Genomic DNA, 22482 nt, shown 5'->3' on the forward strand with positions numbered 1-22482 from the left:
TCTCCACGCAGGGGGTGATGTAGCGTGAGCATACATAGAATGTGTGCATGAAAATGTGGATCTCCGCTGTTTACATGTTGATGCCCTCTCTCTTTGTAGACACACACACCTGTCCTTAAAGCGCCGTCTGTGACATACGCTGTGACGTGACGTGCGATATGTGTCATGTTTGCATGGCCTGCTTAGCCTGTTTATAGGTCCTTGTCAGTACTGCTCCTCTCCTTCACTTATGGTTACTTTACAAACCTGTTTACACAGCCAAGGTCACAATGGACCGCTATGAAAACATCATCTTCTATATAAGCCAAGGCAACAATGCATAAGAAACTGACAATGACACAGGCAGTCACACAAGGTGAGTAATACTCTCACAGTCATATTATCATATTTTAAGCGCATGGCAAGTGTGTGTGTGTGTGTGTGTGTGTGTGTGTGTGTGTGTGTGTGTGTGTGTGTGTGTGTGTGTGTGTGTGTGTGTGTGTCTGTGTGTGTGTGTTTGTGTGCAAGGCACAAGAGAGCACGCTGCCTCCTCAGATGGGTAATGGATGGTCGGACTGAAAGAGACTGAGGGGAATTAAGATAAACACACTCTGATAAAACCAACCTGCCTGGCTGCACTGCTGTCTGCTTACCATGAATTAAAACATATCACATGCGCTGCGTGCACATGCACGCATGCAGGCGTGTGCACATAAACACTGATACCTACATTCATGCATGCAAACACACTCACGGTTCACACTTAGGATTTGATGATGGATTTATACACAAAGGCATGCTTAAACAGTAGAATAAATGTTTGGACAGTGGTGGCTCTTTGAGTAATTGACCTATGAATCACACACAAGAGATCGTGTAAATTATGAATACAAATAAACTCTCCATATATCAAACTCCTATTATAAAATCTTAAGCAGATTTAAACAGAAATGTATCTGCTTAGACAAGGGCATTTATTTGTGGCTCCGAGGTGTCCTGCATACAGATTATGCAGCCTAACCCGGTAACAATCATCCTGAGTTCATTGCCAAGCTTGAGACGGAGAAAGAATAAAATTGGTCACAAAGCTAAAAGGTGAATAACTGAACAAATGAATGTGTCTCCACTATCGAGCACTTATTAGTGCAGTCTCTTTCCATATTAAGGCATAGAACACAGCCTGTCAGTGTGCCATATAGTTTTATTAGGCATCAATACAGTTTTGGTTCACATAACATATAAAAACCTGAAAATGTCCCAAAAGAAAACAGTAATGCCCATCGGTCTCATATGCAAGGAGAGAGTTGCAGCCAAAAGTTGTTATAGCCACACACTCCCTAGTGAAAACATGCTTCATACATGCACGCACACTTTCCAAGTTTATGCACCAATGATTTAAGTACATAATGAAGTGTGACATATCAAGCAAAGGCGCTAATGGGGTGTGAAGTCATTAGTGAACTCTCTCTCACACACACACACAAAAAACCTTGCATGTGCATAACAACAGATCTGTTCTTTCAGTCTACACTTGTGATGTGTAATAAGCCTGTTAAGCAATCCCGACTCCTGGATAATATTAGCGAACTGCACTTTTACTGCACAGCCTCTCAAAAACAGATTTCCCCAGCACGAATGTATCACACACATTTGTGTTAAAGCAAGCTTTATTGTGTGCACAAATTAGGTGGAATGTGTGGGTGAGAGAAATGAGAGCCGACGCAGTTTGCAGGGTTTCCCTCGTTTAGCTGCCACTCGTGCACCTGACAGTCGCAGGCTTCTAACAAACACATGTGTGTGTTAAGCTGACATAACTGACATAGTGTTGTCTGACATACATACATACATTTACAGCTGGAACGTGAATGAGAGAGGAAGAGAAAGAGAGAGGAAGGGGGAGAGACTCTAAAAGCTTGTCAGTCCCTCTTAATTATTCTAATTGCTGAGCTCAAGCATCATGCCAAGACTTAGGCATTCCCCTGGCACAACAACACAAGCCCCCCTATCGCACATGCACGTGAACACACACAGACACACACACACATGCATGATTCAGCCACTGGATTGCCTTGAAACCTCTCCTCGCTCCTCATTTTGTCCTCTCCCCCTCATCTCCATACAGAACTCACCCATCTCTCTCTTTTCCTCAGCTCCCTCTATCAGCATTCCTCCACCCTCAGAGCACTCTCTTATTCCTCCACTCCTCCTCCTCTCCTCCCATCACAACAGACCCTTCTGCTTCCTCTCCCCAACCACTCCTCTCCTCCACCCCTCCGTTCCTCCGACTGGATTAAAAGTACTTTTCATTACCCGTGCGGGAGATATGGCACTTAAAAATCACCCCATTATCATTTTTCACCCAGCAAACAGCACACACTCTCACAGAGACATAATTACCACACCCTGTCATACCAGGGAGATGGAGGCTGCTGATTTCCAGCCAGGCCGTGTGTGTCACTCTGTGTGTATGTGTGAGAGAGTGTGTGTGTGTGTGTGTATAAGAAACTGCTGCCTGTCCGCCTGCCTGCCTGCTTCTCTTATTGATATTAAAAGCGCTGCATAAACGAGTGTTTAAAATGGCTGTCAGAGGGGGAGAGAGAGAGGATCCACTCCAATCACAAACTGCAGCACACATCACTGGATCTCTTTCCCAGCCTGGCACATGGTAATGGCCTGGAATAACAGAATACTGCTGGATGATTCCCATTCCCACTTTTCCAAGTCGCGTAAGGCTACGGAGGAGGCAGCTGGAGTGTGAGTCGGTGAGTGATAGATCTGGCTTTAACCAGTCAACACTTAACACATAATGAATTGGGAGTCATATGATGAATTGGATTTGTTAATACCTGAAGTGCTTAAATTGTGAAGCTGGAGAGGGACGAAGGACTAGACTCATTCACACAAATACTTATTTAGGAAGAGGGTCCGCATGTAAGAGTTACACCGGTTCTGCAGGGGCCATGCCTTCACTCACAGCAATCACAAGGGGGTGTAAAGTATATACATGTTTAAAACACTCCCCGCACCACTAACACATTCATCACAGTGACAACGCTGCATGGCGGCCTCCCAATATCACTCCGCAGGGGCCTGGCGTTGGCCTGTCAGAGGAATGGGTGTCTATAATTATGCCTGTAGATAAAGTAGGAATAAACGTGGGTCCTGCATGATTAACTGGGTGGCTGTTTGATCACATTTGACTAATTTGTGGCATAAATCTTCAGGCAGGCACCCCTGCTAGAAACCATTAGCCATGACACTGATACCCCTGATACTCACACACACGCAGGAGCAAAACTTATGCAGTACCTTTTAGAGAAGCTACAAAAACCTCTCAGTGCCACTGTGTTGGTGGAGAAAACAAAATACACACGCTCGCTAACAGTTTCTGTTAACATAAACTCCAAATCTCTATCAGCATGAGGTCAAAGGGGGGGGACTGGAGGTGTTGTTGCAGCTGATGGTACACCGATGCACTATGGAGAGAGAAATGCAGGTGTACTAGATTATAATATTAAGCAAACATGAGCTCTGAGGTCTAATTATGACACAGGGGAGGTTAGAGTGCGAGAGAGGGAGACGTTCATTGCTGTGCGGTGAAGTGGATGCTGAAGCCAGCAGAACCAGCCTGGTCATTTGTAAACAGGTAACGATGCAGACCAGGTGTATGAGCATATGTACCAATGAGCAGGGGAGGAGATTGGGGGGGGGATGGAGGAAGAGAGTGGGAGGAGTAGAGGGAGGATCTAATTAGGGTGAATTTACAGTGCCCCGTGCCAAACAGCTAAAATGGCCAACTGGGCACAGAGATTTATTACTGGGTTAAATTAGGTTGTCTGGTGAGGGTTGGTAAGACCACCTGCAGCTGTCAGTTGTCACAGTGATTATTATAACTGTGGGGAAAGAAAATAGTGAAGCAACATCAGTTACACAAACACACAACAAATGCAGCTCGTGCAGAGGAACTAATATTCTTCTGGGTTTAGGACAATATCAATTAAATAAAGTGAGTGATTAATAATGATGCCTGAACCCATTTAGCATGAATCAATGAACCTCTGGACATAAGGTTTCCAGAGCAAGGAGCCTTTGCCTCCATTTGCATCAGTATCCTTGATCAAATCTGCAAGGTAAACAGGTTTAAAACCTGATGGGGGAAATTAAACTTGCAGATTGAGCCTGACTCCCCCTCCCCAGGCTTGTCTGGAGCTCGGGGCTGGAGTTTGGGTCTCTGAATTTGACTCTAGCTGCTGAGAGCAAGGACGTGGCACAGGCAAGCCAGCCCTGAGCGGCCATACTTTCATGGTCGGTTTCCATTTAAATATCTGACTGACAGGGAACATGGCACCATTAAGGCATCCCGAGGGCCCAGCACGAGAGGAGGAAATGGGCAGATAAAACCCCCCCAGGGGAGAGGAGGGGGTGAGCGAAGGGCCACGCTGCCTACAAAGCCTTTAACAGCGGGATGTGCTCTTAAAACTGTATAGGCACCACTCCATTCATCCAATCCTCTCTCCATCTGCACCCAAAACAACCTTGTCTCTCTGGTACAAAAGCAGGATTTATCTAGCATGACTTACAGCCCCTACCTGACTTTCTTCCTCTGCCGGCAGTAAGAGGTCATTTAGCATGTGTGAGTGTGTCTGTGTGTTCACATAAAACAGCATAAGATTCCTCCAAGCCCCCACAGCAGATTCTCAAACATCGAATCCACACAGTGCTGCACCTAAATGACACGAGACCACAACATTAACACAACGTTAACATGTTGCACACAAGGTTCAGTAGACCAGAGGGATGGCGTTGTCTTTCTCTTGGTCTGGAACGTCTTTTTTCACTGACTATAAAGAATGTTTGTGTATCACTTGTGCAACAACCAGCACAAGCAGCACTCCAGCAGTTTGGTAATTTCCTGACCTTGAAACTGGCTTTCTGCTCTGTGGTATGTTGCCAAATGTACACAGGTGGGAAGTTTAATCAACCTGCAGCACAGTTGTTCCTATTTTGGTGAAACGAGTGTCTTCGGCAGATAGAGGCCTCAAAATACATCTGTTTCTAACACGTCAATCTGCTGCCACCCACTTTAGTGATTTTTGTCAACAACAGGAAATGAATACCACAGCAATGACTGGAAAATGCTTGAAATGCACCATCCAGACAACAACAAGCAAATATTTCTGTCTGTTGAGCAGCTGTCGTCATGCTTCACCATGATTGGCAGAACCGTTTCAGATCCGATGATGTGACTTTATTAACCACTTGATCCTCTAGTCTATATTTAACTTCACGGAGCCCTTTTGTACATTGTGCTGCTGCACTTATGGTACATGAGCTATAGCTGTGCTGCATGGAGGCCCCATACATCTGCAGACCAACAACTTTAAAGCAGTAGGCAGTTAAAATAGTTCAGATTGTCTCGCCTTTGTTGTTTTGGATCTCTGTCTGGATTCAAAATGATCGAATCTTGGCTAGAACAGTGGTGCTGATTAAGCTGAGCTTCAGTTCACTGGGTCAAGAACCTTAATTGTGGATACTTCCAGACCTGGAGGTTAAGTGGCTGTCACAGTGGGTGAAACACAGCAGCGAGTGGCTCTGACACAAATGAGCTAAGCCAGAAAGCCAGAAGGCCGACCGGCTAGGCAAGACAGCGGCACCATGAAGACACTTATCCAGACTGAGAGAGAAAGAGAGAAAGAGAGGAAGAGATAGAGTCTGCCAGTGATACACTTTCACCCATTCACTTTCCACAATTCAGCTTTCAGATGGTGCACTCTCACCCCTCCTTCCTCCCTCCGTGCCACTGTCCATACTGCCATGCCCAATAAGGGTCAAGTCCCTGCTTTCCTCTTAAGGAGCTCATTTGCATCCCCCCGGCAAACAGCCAGTCAGGGCTTGTTCAAAGAGCCCCCTAATCCAATCAGATTGCCCAACTGTGAGGCCTTATCGCCACAGACACCAGCATCTGCAGAAACAAGATCACAGGGCATCACGGAGCTGCTGGTTACGACTGGTGGAGACAGAGAGTCAGGGGGAAGTAGGCATCACAAGGCTTCAGCACGGCTCGAAGTTAGTAGGGAGTGACAGTCGGAGAGCGGGAAAGGCTTAAGCACTTCCCATGTTATAACGGCTGCCGCAGGAACGGCAGAGATGCATATTGGGTGTGAAATACAAATTAGACTGGTACAATTTCATCTTTATCTACTGTGGAGCATATAGCGTGGAAACTATGTGTTTAATATGGTAGATAAATGCCAAAAAAACATATTGCAACAAACCTTTATGAGTATATTTCAGGTTCAACGGCAAAACAACAATATCATAAAGTTAAATAATTAGAAAAAAAAGTTCAGATGAATTATTTGAAAAAGAAGGCACCTTGAAAACACAGAACAGGCCCAATATAGAACAAATGAATGGGTATAAGAACTGTTCTATACCCTTCATGCCCCAAAGGGAGGCAGAAAAACCTTGCTTGTCTAGGTTAATGTCTAACTTTCAACACATATATACACAGAGCTGTATCGTCAGTACAACTGCAGCCACAGGAGTAAAAACACAGCTTGGTCATTCAGTATTACAAGCTACAGAGGTGATCTGAGCTAAGGGAGTGACTTTGCATCCAGAGACACATGGCGGGGGACATAAAGGTACAAGGGGATGGAGAAGCCAACTTGGCCGTCCTTGCACACAATCCCACAGAGACCCGAGTCTCATCCGTCTCTCCTTCTCCTGCATTTCTGCTCCCACTAATTTTTTTTGTTCTTCCAGCTCTCCCCTCATCTCTGCCCTCCTCCTCTCCTGTTCCTTCCTCCCTCGCCACTTCTTGTAGTGCACTCCCAGGCACCTAACCTCTATTGTCTCACCCTCACGCGTGCTCTCGACCCCACTGGTGTCACTATTAGCAGCATCATACTAGGATCACATGGCTGCTGAGGTATGGAGGCTGAGTCAATGGAGCATGACACACAAAGACATCCCATCGCCACCGCTTCCTCCTACTCCCTTCTCTCAATAATTCTCTCTCCCGCCCTTTCCCCTCCCTTCCTGATCATTACCTTGGAATACAGCCAGATTGGATTTAACCAGAGAGAGCGGCTGTTTCTGTCCTGAGCAAAAACTCATGAAGCTCAAAAGTAAAAAATAAATAGATGAACATAATGTATCCTGAGCCATCATTTTAAAAACAGAGGCGATATTATCAGTTAACAAAACCCCAGTTTGTCAGTTATGTGACCTGCTCTTTGTCCCAGTCTTGGCAGACTATTAGGCCTGGAGCAAGGAGTCAGAGAGGTGAGACAGGTGAGAGGAGGAGGCAGAGGTGGATCTATAACAGCTCTCCAAACTGAGTGCTGCTCCAGGAGAGGCAGCTATGGATTCAACCCATCCCTCTCGTTTCTCTTACCCTCTCCTTTTGTGTCCAAGTGTACAAGGCTGCATGTGTGAAGTGTGTTTGCGAGAGGCAAAGAGTGTATGTCTGTGTGTGTGTGTGTGTATGTGTGTGCGTCTGCAGCCTGTGCATGTGATAAGCCTGTGGTAGTAGTGGTCCTGTGAGGGACCTAAGGCCCTGTTCTCCTGATTAGTCATTTATCAGGCCTGGCAGCCAAGACCCACCATAATCACTCTTCTCTTACCCCCTCCTCCTTTTTCTTCGCTGATCTCCCTCTATCCCTCCAGATCTCCCCTGTATCCACCCCTACAACAATGCCTTCCATCCCCCAACCAAAGTGTACATGGCGGTGCATGTACACATATATCCAACCTCTACCTGCCTCTATCCAAGTTGACCCATTCCACCAACCTCACCCTCTTCTCACTCCTTTCTGTCCTCTTGTCACAAGCTGCCTCTGCCTCTCCTTCATAAGACCAATCCAATTTCCCCTCTTGTCTCACTGTGTGTTGTGCATGAGCTAAAGAGCCAAGCTGCAGTTAAAGACAAAATTTCCAATTTGTCTGTAGGAATTTTGTGAGCTGGAGCTGCTTAACGCTGAGGAAAGAAAAGAGGAGTACATGATGAGAGGAAGATGGGAGGGCATGTGTCTACCAGAGCGGCAGGAGGACCTCCCTATCAACCAGTGCCACACTCCCTCATCCTGCCATGTCAACAGAGAGGGATTAGGGCACCGGATGCATTGAGGAGGCCAAAATAAGCTAATGCAGTTAACCAGCAACGTCTTCTCAACCTGTCTTCCTGCTGCCTGGGAGAAATTGGAAAAGCTGTCTAACCAAAGAGAAGGAATGTAATCTGGACTATGCAGACCAGAGGATACGGCCACATGAAAGACTAGCCTTCCTGCTTCCCGTGCCTCTTTTCTCTTTCCTTAAACCTTCCTTACCATCATTCCTACTCGCTTTTTTCCTGTTTCGCTTAGAAAGTGAAGGATGTAGAAAGAGGAGGGAGGGAAATGCGGACAGAAAAATGAACGTGTGCAGAGGAGGCTGAACTGAAGACAGGGTTAAAAGACAGAAAATAAGGAAATTTTACAAAGCTGAGGATAAAAGGGGGTGTACAGATATTGAAAAGAAAACAACGTAAGTGTACATGTGTGTTATTGGAGTGCATGACAGCTGTTTGAACCCCCAGGGAGAAAACAGCTGGGGCTCAACCACGAACACACACTTCTTAACATATCCCACTTCATTTCTTCTTAACCATCTCCATATCCCTCCTTCCCCAGCCTCATCTTTTCCTCCCGCTTCTTCTCCTATCCATTTAATTTTGAATCTCGTCCGTCACTGGTTTTATATTTTTCATTTTTTCCCTCTTTGTATCTATTTGTGTCTCACAACCAGCCTATTATTATTTAGAAGACTTCTTTGTCTTTGTGTAAAACTGTGTGTAAAGCCAGTGAAATGCAGCAGAATGGTGTTGTATGCCTTCAATAACGTAACAAAAAGGTTCAGGTTAAAAAAAATCATTTTGAGATCTTTATTAAATCTGTATGTAAACAAAACTGGCACTGGATTAAGAGAATTTAAACAGAGGGTGTCACGCTCCAATTACAAACCAGGCTTTTAACCACACCTCTCCCCCGCTGACTGTGTCCCTTTATAGAGCAGTCTGCGTAATAGCAGCTCTCTTATAAAACACAGCGCCGTGTCACACACACATTACTCAGCCCACCGCCCCTTTAAATGATCCAAAGATGTATGAGGCCATCTGTGGGCTGCAATTAAATACCAACCCCTTTAATTCAGCTGCATGCTACATTACCGCCCTCTGTCCAAAACCCTGTAGACCAGTCATACGACTGGGTAAAGTTACACAATAAACTACGCTGCACAAACTGTCAATATTAACATGTCATTTTGAGCTTCAAAGTCTTTTTTTCCTTGTAATTCATATGAATCTGATTTTTTTGTTTTTGATATATGTTTGATAGCAGTAGCAAATAGAGGAGAGGACATGAGGAACATGATGGGCAATGACTTGACAAAGACTCTTTGTATGCACTGCAAAGCAGAAGGCACCTTGTCTAAAGGGCTGATCTCAAATCCACAAATTTAGTGAGTAACAGCTGCAAAACCGTAAAGTCAAAGTGAACAACGTTTGAGAAAAAGACCATCACATGTTGACAAAAAATAAAACTATGAATCGGTGACTTTATTAAATTTGATGCAAAAGTGTGAAGCACAACAAATCCCACATCCAGTTTAAGCTGCAGTAGTAGTTATGTAGGTGGTGTTTCCTGTGTTCTGCCAGTCTACAACAGTGCCAGAAGACTATTCTGCTCATTTTCAGAAAAGGTCAGCCAAGTTTAAATGACTAATCATTGCTGATGCTTCCTACTACACATATGAGCGTCTTACCCATCAATCAGTTTTCTTCCAAAGCTTCTTCACTTCAGTCTTCTGCATGCAATCAGTGAAGGAGGTTCATGAAATTAGTCTGCTGTTGAACACATGCTCCATGTTTCTTATTTCATATTACTCCTATCTGATTGCCTTTCATTGTCAGACCCATAAAAGTCTCCCTCTCCTCCTCCCGTATCTCATCTGGCTTGCTACAAATTTGAAAAGACCATTCCTCGACTATCTGGCTGTCCTTCCTTCATTTTTCTCTCTTTCTTCCTCAGTCACAATGTATTCCTCGGCTAAATTGTCTCTCACCGCATTGCCATTCCTCGTCCATTGAGTGCACTGGCCTTGTCTCTGAGCGCTAATTGTCTCATTCTGAGGACTTAAGGATGCTAGATGAGCGCTAGATGTGTTAAAGAGACGGACTGTAAAACCAGTGTGTGAATGGCAAATTACATCCTTGGCCTTTCTATGGTTGGCAAAGGCACTTAATAAGCTCTCAATGTGTTCAACAGCTAGGTGAATAGTTCACTGGCTTCACAGTTGAATTTGAATAGCTCTGAAAGATGCTGCACAGAGCGCGCACTCGCGAATGTATGTTTGTGTGTAGGTGTGCGTGTGTAGTAAGGCGCTGTTTGTATTCTCGATGCAGTCGACCTCGCGTTCTTCTCAGTGACAGGATCGGGGTAGATCAGTGCTCACTTACAGAACAACTCACCTGAGGAAAAACTCCCCTCTCGGCACGTCGCCCTTTTCTCTTTCTGCCTTTCTCCTCTTTCGTTCTTTCTCGCCTTCTCTCTCTGACTCTTCTGTCTCTGACCCAGACAGAGATCCCCCCAAGCTACTGTACTCAGCTCTCCCTCTCCCCTTTCTTTCTCGGTTTTTCGTTCTCTAACCCTATCTGTCTCTTTTTATATCATGCTCTCTGTAAAGATACCCTGTGGGAGGGCAGTATGCAACAAACACAACCGCACACTCTGACTGTACACACTTACACTGACATGTATACAAGTGAGCACTCACACACAAACACATGCAGTATATGCATCACTTGTAACACTACTTTGCACCACACTTTTCACTTAGACCGGTGACAATAATAAAAGACTCTCTCACTCTTTCCCCCTTGTCCCTCCAACTACAAATGCACACGCGTGCACACACACACAGACGAGGACTCCACCAAATGCTCTATTTTCTGCCGTTGTGTGGTGATTTATGAAAGGTGTTTCTCACAGCAGGCAGATAGTGCTGTTTGGAATGCTTTATTTCATAAATCTATTCTCCATTCTCCTCTCTCTGCATCCCCTCCTTTGCCTAGTCTCTCATATTTCCTCTTTTCTCTCCTGTGCAGGCTCCCTCGGTCTTTGTTGACACATACAGTATAGTGTATGTGTGTGACTGTATGTGTGTACAAGTGATTGTATGGATAGGGAGGGGAAAGAGAGACATAAGTAGGCTTTGTCTGCAGTCGGGGTAATGATGCAGGAACAACCAAAGCCCCTGCAAAAACCCTGTTCTCCTGGGGTCTCCCTCTCTGCCTCTCGCTCGGGCTCTGACCTTACTCTCTCTCTCTTTGCTTTCTGACTCCCACACACACTCACGCATCCACACACATGCGGGTATGCCTGCCACAGAGTCAAGCAGCGTTAAGTTGTGTAAACAAAAGTGAGACATCACTGAGATCCAACTCCCCAGTGAAGCTGCAAATCTACTAAACACAAACATTAATAACTTGACTTCACATAGCACCTTGATCACACATACACATACAAAACAGAGGGGAATGGTTAAGAAGTTAAGAAAACAATAAAGGGGTTGTATGTGTGGGAAATAAGAAACACGTGAACACACAGAAAGTGAAGTGACGTGTGTTAATCCCCTGGGTCTAAGTTTTGTTTAAAAATGTCATAGTTTTTAGTGTGTGTAAGAATGATTATTTACCCCTTTAAATGAACTGTTCACTTATAACTCGTGCTTGCATTTAACTTGTGGGAAATGGTGTTACTGGAATAAAAAGCACTCAGAGAATGCAAACGTCTTCCAAGGCAGCTCACTCTCTTTCTGGGCAGTATTTACATTTTAGGGAAATATTTTTAAAAAAATTTTATTTATTCATTTCATTGCTTAGTAAATTTGTTTACATTTTTAGTAGTAAATATCAAGTGAAAAACGTTTTGGATCAAACGTTTATTTTGTTTTTCAAATTTCAAAATTATTATACTTCTTCAGAGACACTGTACACGTATTCAAATTATTATGTATTTAAATGGTCTTAACCTGTTACTATAATTTAACATACTTCATCATTCCATCCCATCGTTTCCTTTATATGTTATCAATACAAACAATAGCAGTAAAAAAGCATTATCACCTTAACCTTCAGATCAATCAATTGACTGTGAAGGAGAGGTCAAAGGTCAACTGTGGCATGATGTTTTAAATCTTTATACAATTCTGTTATATGTTGACAATAAACACCACATTTCAAAGGAACCTACTTTCTAAGATATAAGACTTTTTTCTGTTAATGTTTAACCAATAAATCTTTAAGTTGACCTTCAAGACAGATTATTAACAAAACTTTTTGAGCTGCTGTGTTTGCAGACATAATGATGACACACAAATGCTACATAAAAACAGAGCTTTCTTGGCGTGGGTAATGAATAATATGTCACAGATGTTACTGGGGATTTATGCTTCAGCGGGAAATCTACACTGTAGCTATGTTGTAACTGCAAACCTCTTTGAAACCCTACGCTGCAAGTTACAGCATAACCTGACGCATATTCGTTTGGCTTGTTCAGTGCCGTAGATACTTCCCATGCGTTTGCAGGTGCTTCTTATCAGTGAGAGAAAACAATCATCATCTCAGTATAAGGAATAATAATCATAGCATCAATAAAAGGAATCACAAATGTCAGCAGCAGATTCCTGGAGGGAGACTGTTGAAACTATCAGAATGGACATGAGGGAATGTGAAAAGAAGTGGAAAAACTGGAGGGAAAAATAAGTCTGTGTGTAAAAAAAAAAAAAATGACCATAACAAAGAGCGGGGACCCAGGAGGGAAAAAGCCCCATCATTTTTATTTATTTATGTTCCACATATAAATAGTGGGACATAATCACATGGCAATTAACACATAATGCACCAGCAAAAGCATACATGCTGACAACATATCTCGAGGATATGTTCCAAAGCTAGGTTTACAGTGACAGTCAAAGAAAGTTTTCACAGGACTCTATGCAGCTTTATCAGCTCCCAGTATGGTTGTGGAGGAATTTTGCCCCACTCTTTGAGGTTTGTAGGCATTTGTTTTTGCACAGCTCTCTTAAGATCTCACCACAGCGTTTCAATCAGGTTGAGGTCTGATCCTGACTGGCGCATTGCAAAACCTTGATTTCTTGACTGTAAGGTCAAGAAACAGGAAACAAGAATGAAGAAAATCAAAGGACCCTTCACAGCTGTGCTTGATAGTTGATATGAGGTGTTTGTGTGCTGTGTTTGGTTTTTCCCAGACATGGTGCTTTGTGTTTTGGCCAAACGTCTCCACTTTGTTCATCCGTCTAAATGACATTGTTCCAGAAGTCTTGTAGTTTGTAGTAACTTTGGACACCAAAGCTGTGCTCCCATATTCTTTTAAGAGAGAAGTGGCTTTCTCCTGGCTACCCTTTCAAACAAGCCATACTTGCCCAATCTTTTTCTAACTGTACTGTCATGAAATGAAACATGCAAGCTAAGGTATATAGCGTCTGAGATGTAGCTCTTTTTTCTAGGAATCATTCATTGGGGTGAACTTTCTGGAATGTCCCCTCCTAGAAAGTCCGGCAGCTGTCTTGAATGTTTTTCACTTGTGAATAATCATTTTAACTTGAACTTCTACCTTTATAGACACGATCACACTTACTGATGATCAGTTAATCAAGTGCATTTGATTAACTCTCTTCCTATGGAAGCAATAAAGGCATACTTAGTTTTTCACAGGCCTACATGTGAAAACTTAATTTTTCACCTGATTCTTGTGTTTTTTTTTATACTTGAACCGCCAAATTCACCATGTTTTTACTCATTTCAAATAATCACAGAGAGATAAATAATCAGACTACTAGCAAAAACAAATGCAACATCATAGACAGAGTATCCAAGACATGTATAGTTCCTCTCTATGTAAATCCACATATTTTTGTCTACATATTTCTGGTGCCTTTTTAGGAAAGAGCACTTAGCGTTTTATAAATAATGACCAAACTACTTAGATAGTTTTTATTTTGATGTGCAGCTTGAGTCTGACACCAGTATTAATGGGTAATTTGTTTGTATTAGAGAATTTAAGACAGTTAAGACTAAAACCTGTCCATGTGTATGTGGGCACAGGGTTGTGAATGCCTGTGGGTCATCAGACAGCAGCAATGGTAAACATTGGGAGAAACACTACTTAAAAGCACCACTCTACATCTGCTGCAGCACAAACGTGTGAGAAGACGAAGAAAGAGGAGGAGAGGAAAGAAGAGAGAGAACGAGATGGGGGCCACAGAGTAGATAAGGCAGTCTTGTTCCTTATTTATGTCTTATTATAGCTACAGCGGGGCCAGGCCACAGACACAGTCACCGGGGACACAATGATGAACTACTCGACAAGACAGCCTGCTCACTCCTGGGAAGACACACTCCCTCTATTCCCCACTCCTCCACTCCTTTGCTTTCTTCTTTAACACTCCCTTCTCCTTCCCTCTCCTTCTCCTGCTTGTTTTTAACCCTTTTCCTGTGTTGCTTTCAACAACCTCATTCTGTCTCTGTCCCCACCCCACCCCCGTCCACAACCCTTTCGACTACATCCTGAATTATCTCAACTCGTCTTCTGCTTTCCCATCATCCAATTCCTGGAGCGCACGGAGCACAGAGGCTTGCACAGTAGTGTAAACAGGGAGTAACCCAAAGGTGCTGCAGTCGAGTGGAACAGCAGGCAGGTGAAATAATTAAGACATCCCTTTTCTCCCTCATGCACACACAGAGTACCTCTTTCCTGCAACACTTCCTCTGTTGTTTCTAATCCTCTCTCCCTCCCTTTCTCTCTCTCGTGGGGTGACCTGCAGAGGTGGATGTGACTGAGCTCATTACCTGCCTTAATGAGAAGACAGCACCACAGAGACAGCAGCTGCAACTTACCTGAACGCTGCAGACACACGCTCACAGGAGAGTGCATGTTAATACCTGCTACTAACTACTGACACAAGCAAATACACTTGATAACGCCTGAGCAAGACAAAAAGACTCAAAGTGAGAGTTAGTGAGATGAAGGAGGGAAATGTGTACAGTCTCCAAGGCTTGCTGTTGATAATGCTCGACTCTCTGCTGTATCTTAGCTGTTGTTTTATAGAATTACCCTTGTACTAACATGCTCTTCCTGTGAGTAAAGCTTTTTTTTTTGCCTGGTTCAGGAAAATTAATGTCTATGAGCGCAATACAATCCATCATAGGCTGAAAGCAGAGGTCATTCAGGAAATGATAGCAGGCAAGATAGGCTTCTCCTTCATGTACACACACATACACACAGTCGAAGAAAAAGAGTGTGTGTAAGGAGGAGAGAGAAGCACGGGGGGCATAGGATCCTTCGATGGCTAAACCTTTTTCCCATTTTACTCTTTGACTTTGCTAAGTTACAGAAAGTAAGAAAGGTGTGTACTCAAGGATGAAGATTCTGGGTATTGTTTAAATGTTTTTGCTAGTGTCGTTACAACACTGGTATTTTGGTACCAACACAAAAACAGCCCGTGTTTGATGTGTCAACCTGTAATAGTACATGCCTGCTTCTCACCCAGATGCATGTCATGTCTTTAGAAAAGTTTGCTTCAATCACACTCGCTTTGTGAAGCCCAGCATCTCGGGCAGTATACCATCACTTCCCCTTCTTCTGTTGGTATGACAGTTTAAAAGTCCTAACGGTGCGTGACAATGTTTGCATTTGATTTCAAAGCATCCTGTGGAGTTTCTGAACACCAGTAACATTACTCGAGTTCCAAAAGCAGTTCCACATGGGATCTGCCACCCAGATTTGTTAAGCTTCATGGCCAGTGAATCCCTTGCTTGAACCTTGAATTCGTGTTGTCTATTAAGGCTCTTCCCCTTTCATCACTGGTGCTATAGATGATGATTTACACAAGAACGTGACACCTCAGTGATGTCGTTGAAGACAAACTAAGTAGGTCGCCTGAAATGCTCCAAAGTCTTCAAAACAACCAAAGCAAAATTTGAACTTAATATCAATGATTTCAAAATTTAACAAGCATCTATAACATTAATGTAAGCGCATGAGTGCTTGATGTCAGTCTGCAATATTCTGTTTAGAAAACAGCGAACGTCAAATATCAGCAAGTTATTTAACTGATATTCTGAATAATACAGCAAGAAGGGTTTTCCACCATCTGGCTTGTGTCCTTTCTGTATGGAGTTGCAGGTTTACCCTGTGTCGGGGTGGATTACCTTAATTGGGGTTTGTTTAACTAGTGAATCTAAATTGCCCATAGGTGTGAATGTGAGTGCGAATGGATGTCTGTCTCCCTGTGTTAGCACACAGAGACACAGTGGGACCTGTCCAGGGTGTACCTCACCTCTTACCCAACGGCAGCTGGAATAGAATCCAGCACCCCGATGACCCTGAATTAGCTCAGAGGAACAAGATGGTTGGATGGATGGCTGCATGGATGGATGAATAGAGGTGGCTCTATGCCAAAACATTGGAAGGATAGTTGAATTTGTGTGAATCTTAAAAAGCACTTAGGCTTAGAAAAAAGTGCTAGTATGAATAGCCGTGAATTGTTGTAGGGGCTCTAAAAAGCAGTGGTCTCCAACCCCTGGGCCACGGACTGGTACCGGTCCGTGAGTCGTTTGGTACCGGGTCGCGAGAGTTGAGGCTCGGGTGTGAAATTCATGGTTTTTGGGGTTTAATCTGTTTTTGGCATTATTTTTTTATTGTTTTTATTGTTAACTCATTTTCCCTGGGTCTTTTCCCGTGTGTTATGAATAAATCTTCTTTTTTTTGGTAGTGGTACTGGGGTTTTTACTGTTGTTTTTATCCGCGACACCTTAAAGGCTGGTCCGTGAAAATATTGTCGGACATAAACCGGTCCATGGTGCAAAAAAAGGTTGGGGACCGCTGCTATAAAGCACTCTGAGTACTCTTGTAGAGTAGAAAAGCGCTATATAGTAACCAGCTGATGTACCATAGATATATATGGTTTTACTATACTGTGTTTCCCTCATTTTCAGCAGCTGTTTTCTTTCACACGACAGGATTAATGAGTGTGATAATCCCGTGATAACTGATAGAAAGCATCAACCTTTCAGTTACACTTTTTCTTACACACAGTTACGATTTGTTACCACTTCAAGCAAATCAAAACAATAGAGAGGCACATTCACTCTCTGCCAAACAACTAAAAAAGATTTTAAACTGGATGATTTCAAAGCCCATTAATGACCACATGGGAGAAACGCCGCCCTGTTTTACTGTCACGGTGCAAATGAACACACATGAGCACACAAATGACAACTGACACGACAGGAAATATTGCAATACTCAAAATCTTTTCAATTTCCTTCCTTTTATTAAGGAGGAAATCCTTGTAATTCATTCTTCTAGTCTGAGTACCTTTGTGAAGATATTAATTTGACTCCCAGCCACACATGTGACATTGTTTTTGAATGCATTTCCATGTTAGCTGGTACAACACGTGTATATAATTGTAATAAGTGCTGTCATAAAGTTCCAAAGCTTTTTCTCTTAGAGAGAATCAAGGGGTCAAGGTCGCACATATTCAAGCACACACCCACACACACAATACCAGCACTACGCCCTTTTCATTCTTCCTCACTTGTGAAGTTGTTTACAGATTAATCACATGCATTAATTATTGACAGTAACTTCAATGTGAAAAGCAAACATCCGTCACCCTCACCCTGTTTTAAATCATTTATACCTTCCCTATACAGATAATCATATGGTTATTGATTACAATACTTAGAGCACAAGGGCATATTGATAGCATATACGTGCGCACAGCCTTACATTCAAGATGAGCTCGAGGATCAAGAAAGGAAGGAACTGAAATCCATCTAAAGGCAAACATCTGAGCATCTACAAAGCACATAAATCCCTGTGTGTGTGTTTTTTGCAAAGAGAAACTGAAGGAGAAGTGAGACGACGACATGGGTAAAAAGTACATGTTGATATAAAAAGATAAAGACAGACCAAGACAGCTTAGACTTGTCCTGAAAGTCGACAGGTGGAGGCCTCAGTGTCTTTTTCCTGCTCTCTCTTACCCTCTGTCCCTCACTCACTTTCAGAGATGGAGAGAGGAGGCTTTATCTCTCTGACAGAGTGAAGGATGTGTGGTCAGGTTCTACTCTGATGCTCCTGTCCTTTTAGTAAATCAGCCTTCACTTTTGTCACCTGGCCAACCTACGGTCACACATGACAGATGTCACCCTTACATGATGTCAAAACCCCAACCCCCACCACCCACACCCGCAGACACAAATCCCAGATTCAGATCAGACCCTTACTTAAGCCAATGACATGATGGCAGATGAACTCAAGTGACCGAGTGAAGAAACCACAGAAAAAAAATGAACGACGGCTATCGTTAAGAGAAAAGAGAACAGCAGCTCATTTATACTTAAAAATGTCTTTCTGAGTTTGTTAATACTTTCCACTTAACCATAACAGAAGGTGGAGTCAGCACCAGAAGCTATGAATAAAAACACCACTTGGATTATCTACTGTACTCACAGTTTTCCTGCTCATATCAGTGTAAAAACAAAGTAATCACCCGAAACCTTTTTTTGTTTTAGCTTAAAAAAAATTCAAATAAATTGAAAAGTTAACAATAAATGAAACACAACAATTTAGGGATTATTTTGAGTTTTAACCTGGGATAACAAAATCTCTGCAAGTGTCCCCCCAGACATCAGTAATCTATCCATGCTGCAGATAATCACAAAGGTGGGAGGAGGTAGAGGGATCAATACGAAACCTCCCACAAGATCTACAGCCTTCTGATCGATTTCTCTCTCTGATCAACCTCTCTGAGATCAACCGCACTTCCTGTTTTGATGGTAGTGCAGTTTGAAGAGAGGTATGGTGAGGAAGGAGTAATAATGACTTCCTCTTGCTGCTTTATGACATCATCTGTCATTACACCATCACCAGTGTGGCAGGTGAATCATGGTCTTTCTCTTCGGCATATTACTGTTACTGTGGAAAATATACATGAACTTGAAAAATTTGTGCAATTAAGAATATTTTAGGATTAACGTGTGCGTATATGTGAGACTGGTTCTGGTCTTGTATGTGTTCAAAGTGGGAAGTTAACCCTTTTTGATCAGGGGCTCTTTAAAAGAGACCGTAACTCTGTTGCTTTTCGTGATAGAGACAAAATTGAAAAAGTCTGAGAAAGAAGAGAAGACGAGCTTTATGGGCATATTTGGTGTATTATGGTAGAACAAACTATTCACGAGGTACTGCTGTCAGAACACAAACAGAAAAATCTGCTTTGCCGTTACTGTAACTCCTCAACCATTTTGGGCCAGAGAGAAAATTCTAATTTTTTTGGCATTATCTTTCCCATTTTCCTAAAAAAAATTTTTTTACATTTTCATATTTCCTTTAAAACACACTCTGTATCTGTGTTTCTAATGTGAGAGGTAAACATGTGCATTCTGTTTAAACACATTAAACTATCCTAAAAGATCAAATATATTATTTTATAATAATTAAGCTCATTATTAAAGTATTTAGCTGCGCATGAATATGTGGTAAATTTCACCAGATGAACAAAAACTTGGAAAACGTGTACAAGCATTAAAAAGCCAGCACAAGACAAAGCCAAGCAATTCCAATTTTTATAAAATGATAATGGACTTAAAATCAATAAATCGTGACCAATCAAATTAGCTATTTGCAGTTTGCTTTCCATGATTTCCACTAAACTCTATGCTAACCTGTAGTATAATTTTAACTGAAACAAGTGAAAGATATTAAATAAAAGGTCATTACTGTTCCTATTTTAAAAACGGCAACCGGTACACTGCCCGTTACAACAGGGTGGAACCAGTTACCAATCTTACTCTTCTCATATGCATCATGCACGACGCAGTTTTATATACATCCCAGCCATCTCCCCCTCCTTTTCCCCTGGGCTCTCCTCTGTGATTGGAATGAAAGGTAATGGTCCTGAAAGAGGAAGAAAGGAGACTTTCCTCCACTCTTATCTCTTAACACCAACAGTCGGTGGAGCAAACTCACACACAGGCAGTCACAGAGGCATCCCTGTGTGCGCACACACACATACACAAACCATGTATCCACTGCAGGATGATGGTAGAAATAACATTGGTTTAATCGTGAAGCACATCAAAGGCAAAATACATCTCGCATGAGGCATCTCAGAGGATGAAAGAGTATAGTAATAGTAACAGTTTTGTCTCTTTGAGAGAATATACACACACAAAAAAATCCGGAAAGATGTAATGCTAAACAGATACAAAGTAATTTAATAGGGATTTTAAAATATTCATAAATATTGAATTAATCATTTATAATAGATCTTAAATTAACTGCCGTCCTTGAAGTATTAGATGTGAGGAGAGAAGCAAGAGAGAGTCTGCGATACAGAAAGAGAACGATAAAGAATGAGCCCTCTAGACATTTTTCCTTCCCTGTGCCAACATCTCCTCAGTCTGATGAATGAATATTCATGTTTGATCCAGACACTGCTGCTCAACAAAGGCAGGGAAAACCCTGAAACAGATATCGCTCTACTTTTGATGTAGCAACCCACTCAGAGTGGCTCCCTACTGATGAGTGGAGATCAGGCCAATAATTACCTAACATCTGTGTGTACTGTGTGTATGATGATGGTATCAGTAATGATAAACACAGGTATATCTGGGAAACACATTATGCTTCATGGCTTCTGGTGTTCCTCTGTGCATGTTTTTGTGTGTGGGAATCAGTGCGGGGACAGTCTGCAGAGTTAAGGACAGTGTAGGCTGCTCTGATCACATCCTCACTGCTGTTTCCCGCTGACGCAGCATCCTGATACTGGAATCTAGCTGGTGACCTGAAACTATTCACTTACTTCCCCTGAAATCCCCCTGCATTAGGGGAACGTGTGCACGAGTGTGTGTTTGTGTGTGTGAGAATAAGGGCTGAGTTGGCGTTCTGCGAGTCTCTCAGAGATAGCAGTGTCTTACAGTAGATTACAGTGGATCCAATCCATACGCCAGCTAGGCTCAACTGGACCAGCTCTCTATTCCCGTCTATCCCACAGCATAAGACGGATAATAACGCAGAAAAAAACGCACACCACAAATACAGGCGCGGATGCTCCAAAATAAGGATGCCAATATAGGGTGAACTCGCTAACAAGTAGCGTTGGAGCAATGCTGTGGCAGTGTGTAACGGCAGATGAATATTAGATCAGTTGTCAGTGTTGTGGCTGTCAGTCTAAATGTGTACTGCATTCATCACCGGTACGTGGAGGTAGAATCCTTCATCTCACACGCATAAAGATGTCGCACACCTCTCTTCCTCACACTACAAAGGCATGAATTGCATTCCTACAGAAGGATGTTCACTACTGGCAGTAATATACAGATCAGTTGTTGTGGTCAAGCATGCATTATGAGTTACAGGGGGAAAAAGTTGTGATTTGGTTTGTCAGTTGCTTAATTTGTGCATTTTTTATTTTTAAATTAAGGTATTTAAAAGTACAAGTAAAATCATTTACTTGTTTTTTCTTTTGGTCTGACTTTTCTTACTCAGCTGCCTGTTACTCCTTTTTCTTTCCTCAGCTTCACCGGCCTCATGTGTCACACCTCTATCCTGACAAGAACAAGAAAGGAAAGGCAGCTTTCAAGATTTTATGTAATTCTACCACTTGTTACAGATTTATTTTGTTTCTGCAAGTAAGAAAACAGAAGAGAAACTCTGATGTCTTATTCCTTGACAAATGTGAGGCGTGTGCTGGCCATGACAGGAGAGGTGGGTGAAGCTCAAGAGCTCAAGTTTGTTTTAGATATACATTCAGTTCAGTGTGAAAAGAACAGAGAGAGGAAAGAGGGGTGAGGGCAGAGGGGTTAATAAGACAGTGGGAATAATACAAGGGTTGGCAGCTCGGTGTGTCACCGCCTTCTAGCCCTCTGAAAGAGCAGGACGGACACACACACACACACACACACACACACACACAGCAGGAGAGAAGGACACAGACTGCTCAGTATGCAGCCCTGACATTGTCCACATCTGATACGGGACATTAGCCCCTAACTCCCTCCATACACCACTGCCCTTCACTTTATATTACTTTATGTTAATAGAAAAATATTACATACAACATCATTTGTCTTTGTTACCACAGCACCCCACAACTGATTTAAATGCATGTGTTTACCTCCACAGACAGGTGAAGACAGGGGGAAGGGTGGGTGACTGACTGTGAGTGCCGATGTGTGTGTGTGTGTGTATCTCAATGCATGAGGTAATGTATGTGCGTGTGTGTGTGTGTTTGTAATAGGGGAGGGTATACATGCACGCATCTCGTTCAGATTTATCGATCTCACCCCCTCTCACAAGGGCCAATGCTGTAACCTATATATGGGTACAGACAAGTGTGTTGCTGTAAATATGAGTGTTGAGAGCAGGACCC

The 22482-nt window shown here is 42.8% G+C and overlaps 1 protein-coding gene across 2 annotated transcripts in view; it reads right to left on the reverse strand.

The window, feature by feature from the left end:
• The window catches only part of wwox (WW domain containing oxidoreductase), a 127805-nt gene that overhangs the window by 14920 nt on the left and 90403 nt on the right, over positions 1–22482 (reverse strand). The window contains exon 9 of one of the 2 annotated variants that reach the window (XM_019361516.2): positions 21565–21659. The exons of the other annotated variant lie outside the window; for it this stretch is intronic. Coding sequence (XP_019217061.1) covers positions 21565–21659 — 95 coding nt within the window. The remainder of the gene's footprint in view (positions 1–21564; positions 21660–22482) is intronic. 2 annotated transcript variants of the gene reach the window in all.

The sequence above is a fragment of the Oreochromis niloticus genome, linkage group LG7 (assembly GCF_001858045.2).
Source record: "Oreochromis niloticus isolate F11D_XX linkage group LG7, O_niloticus_UMD_NMBU, whole genome shotgun sequence".
Classification (NCBI taxonomy): Eukaryota; Metazoa; Chordata; class Actinopteri; order Cichliformes; family Cichlidae; genus Oreochromis; species Oreochromis niloticus.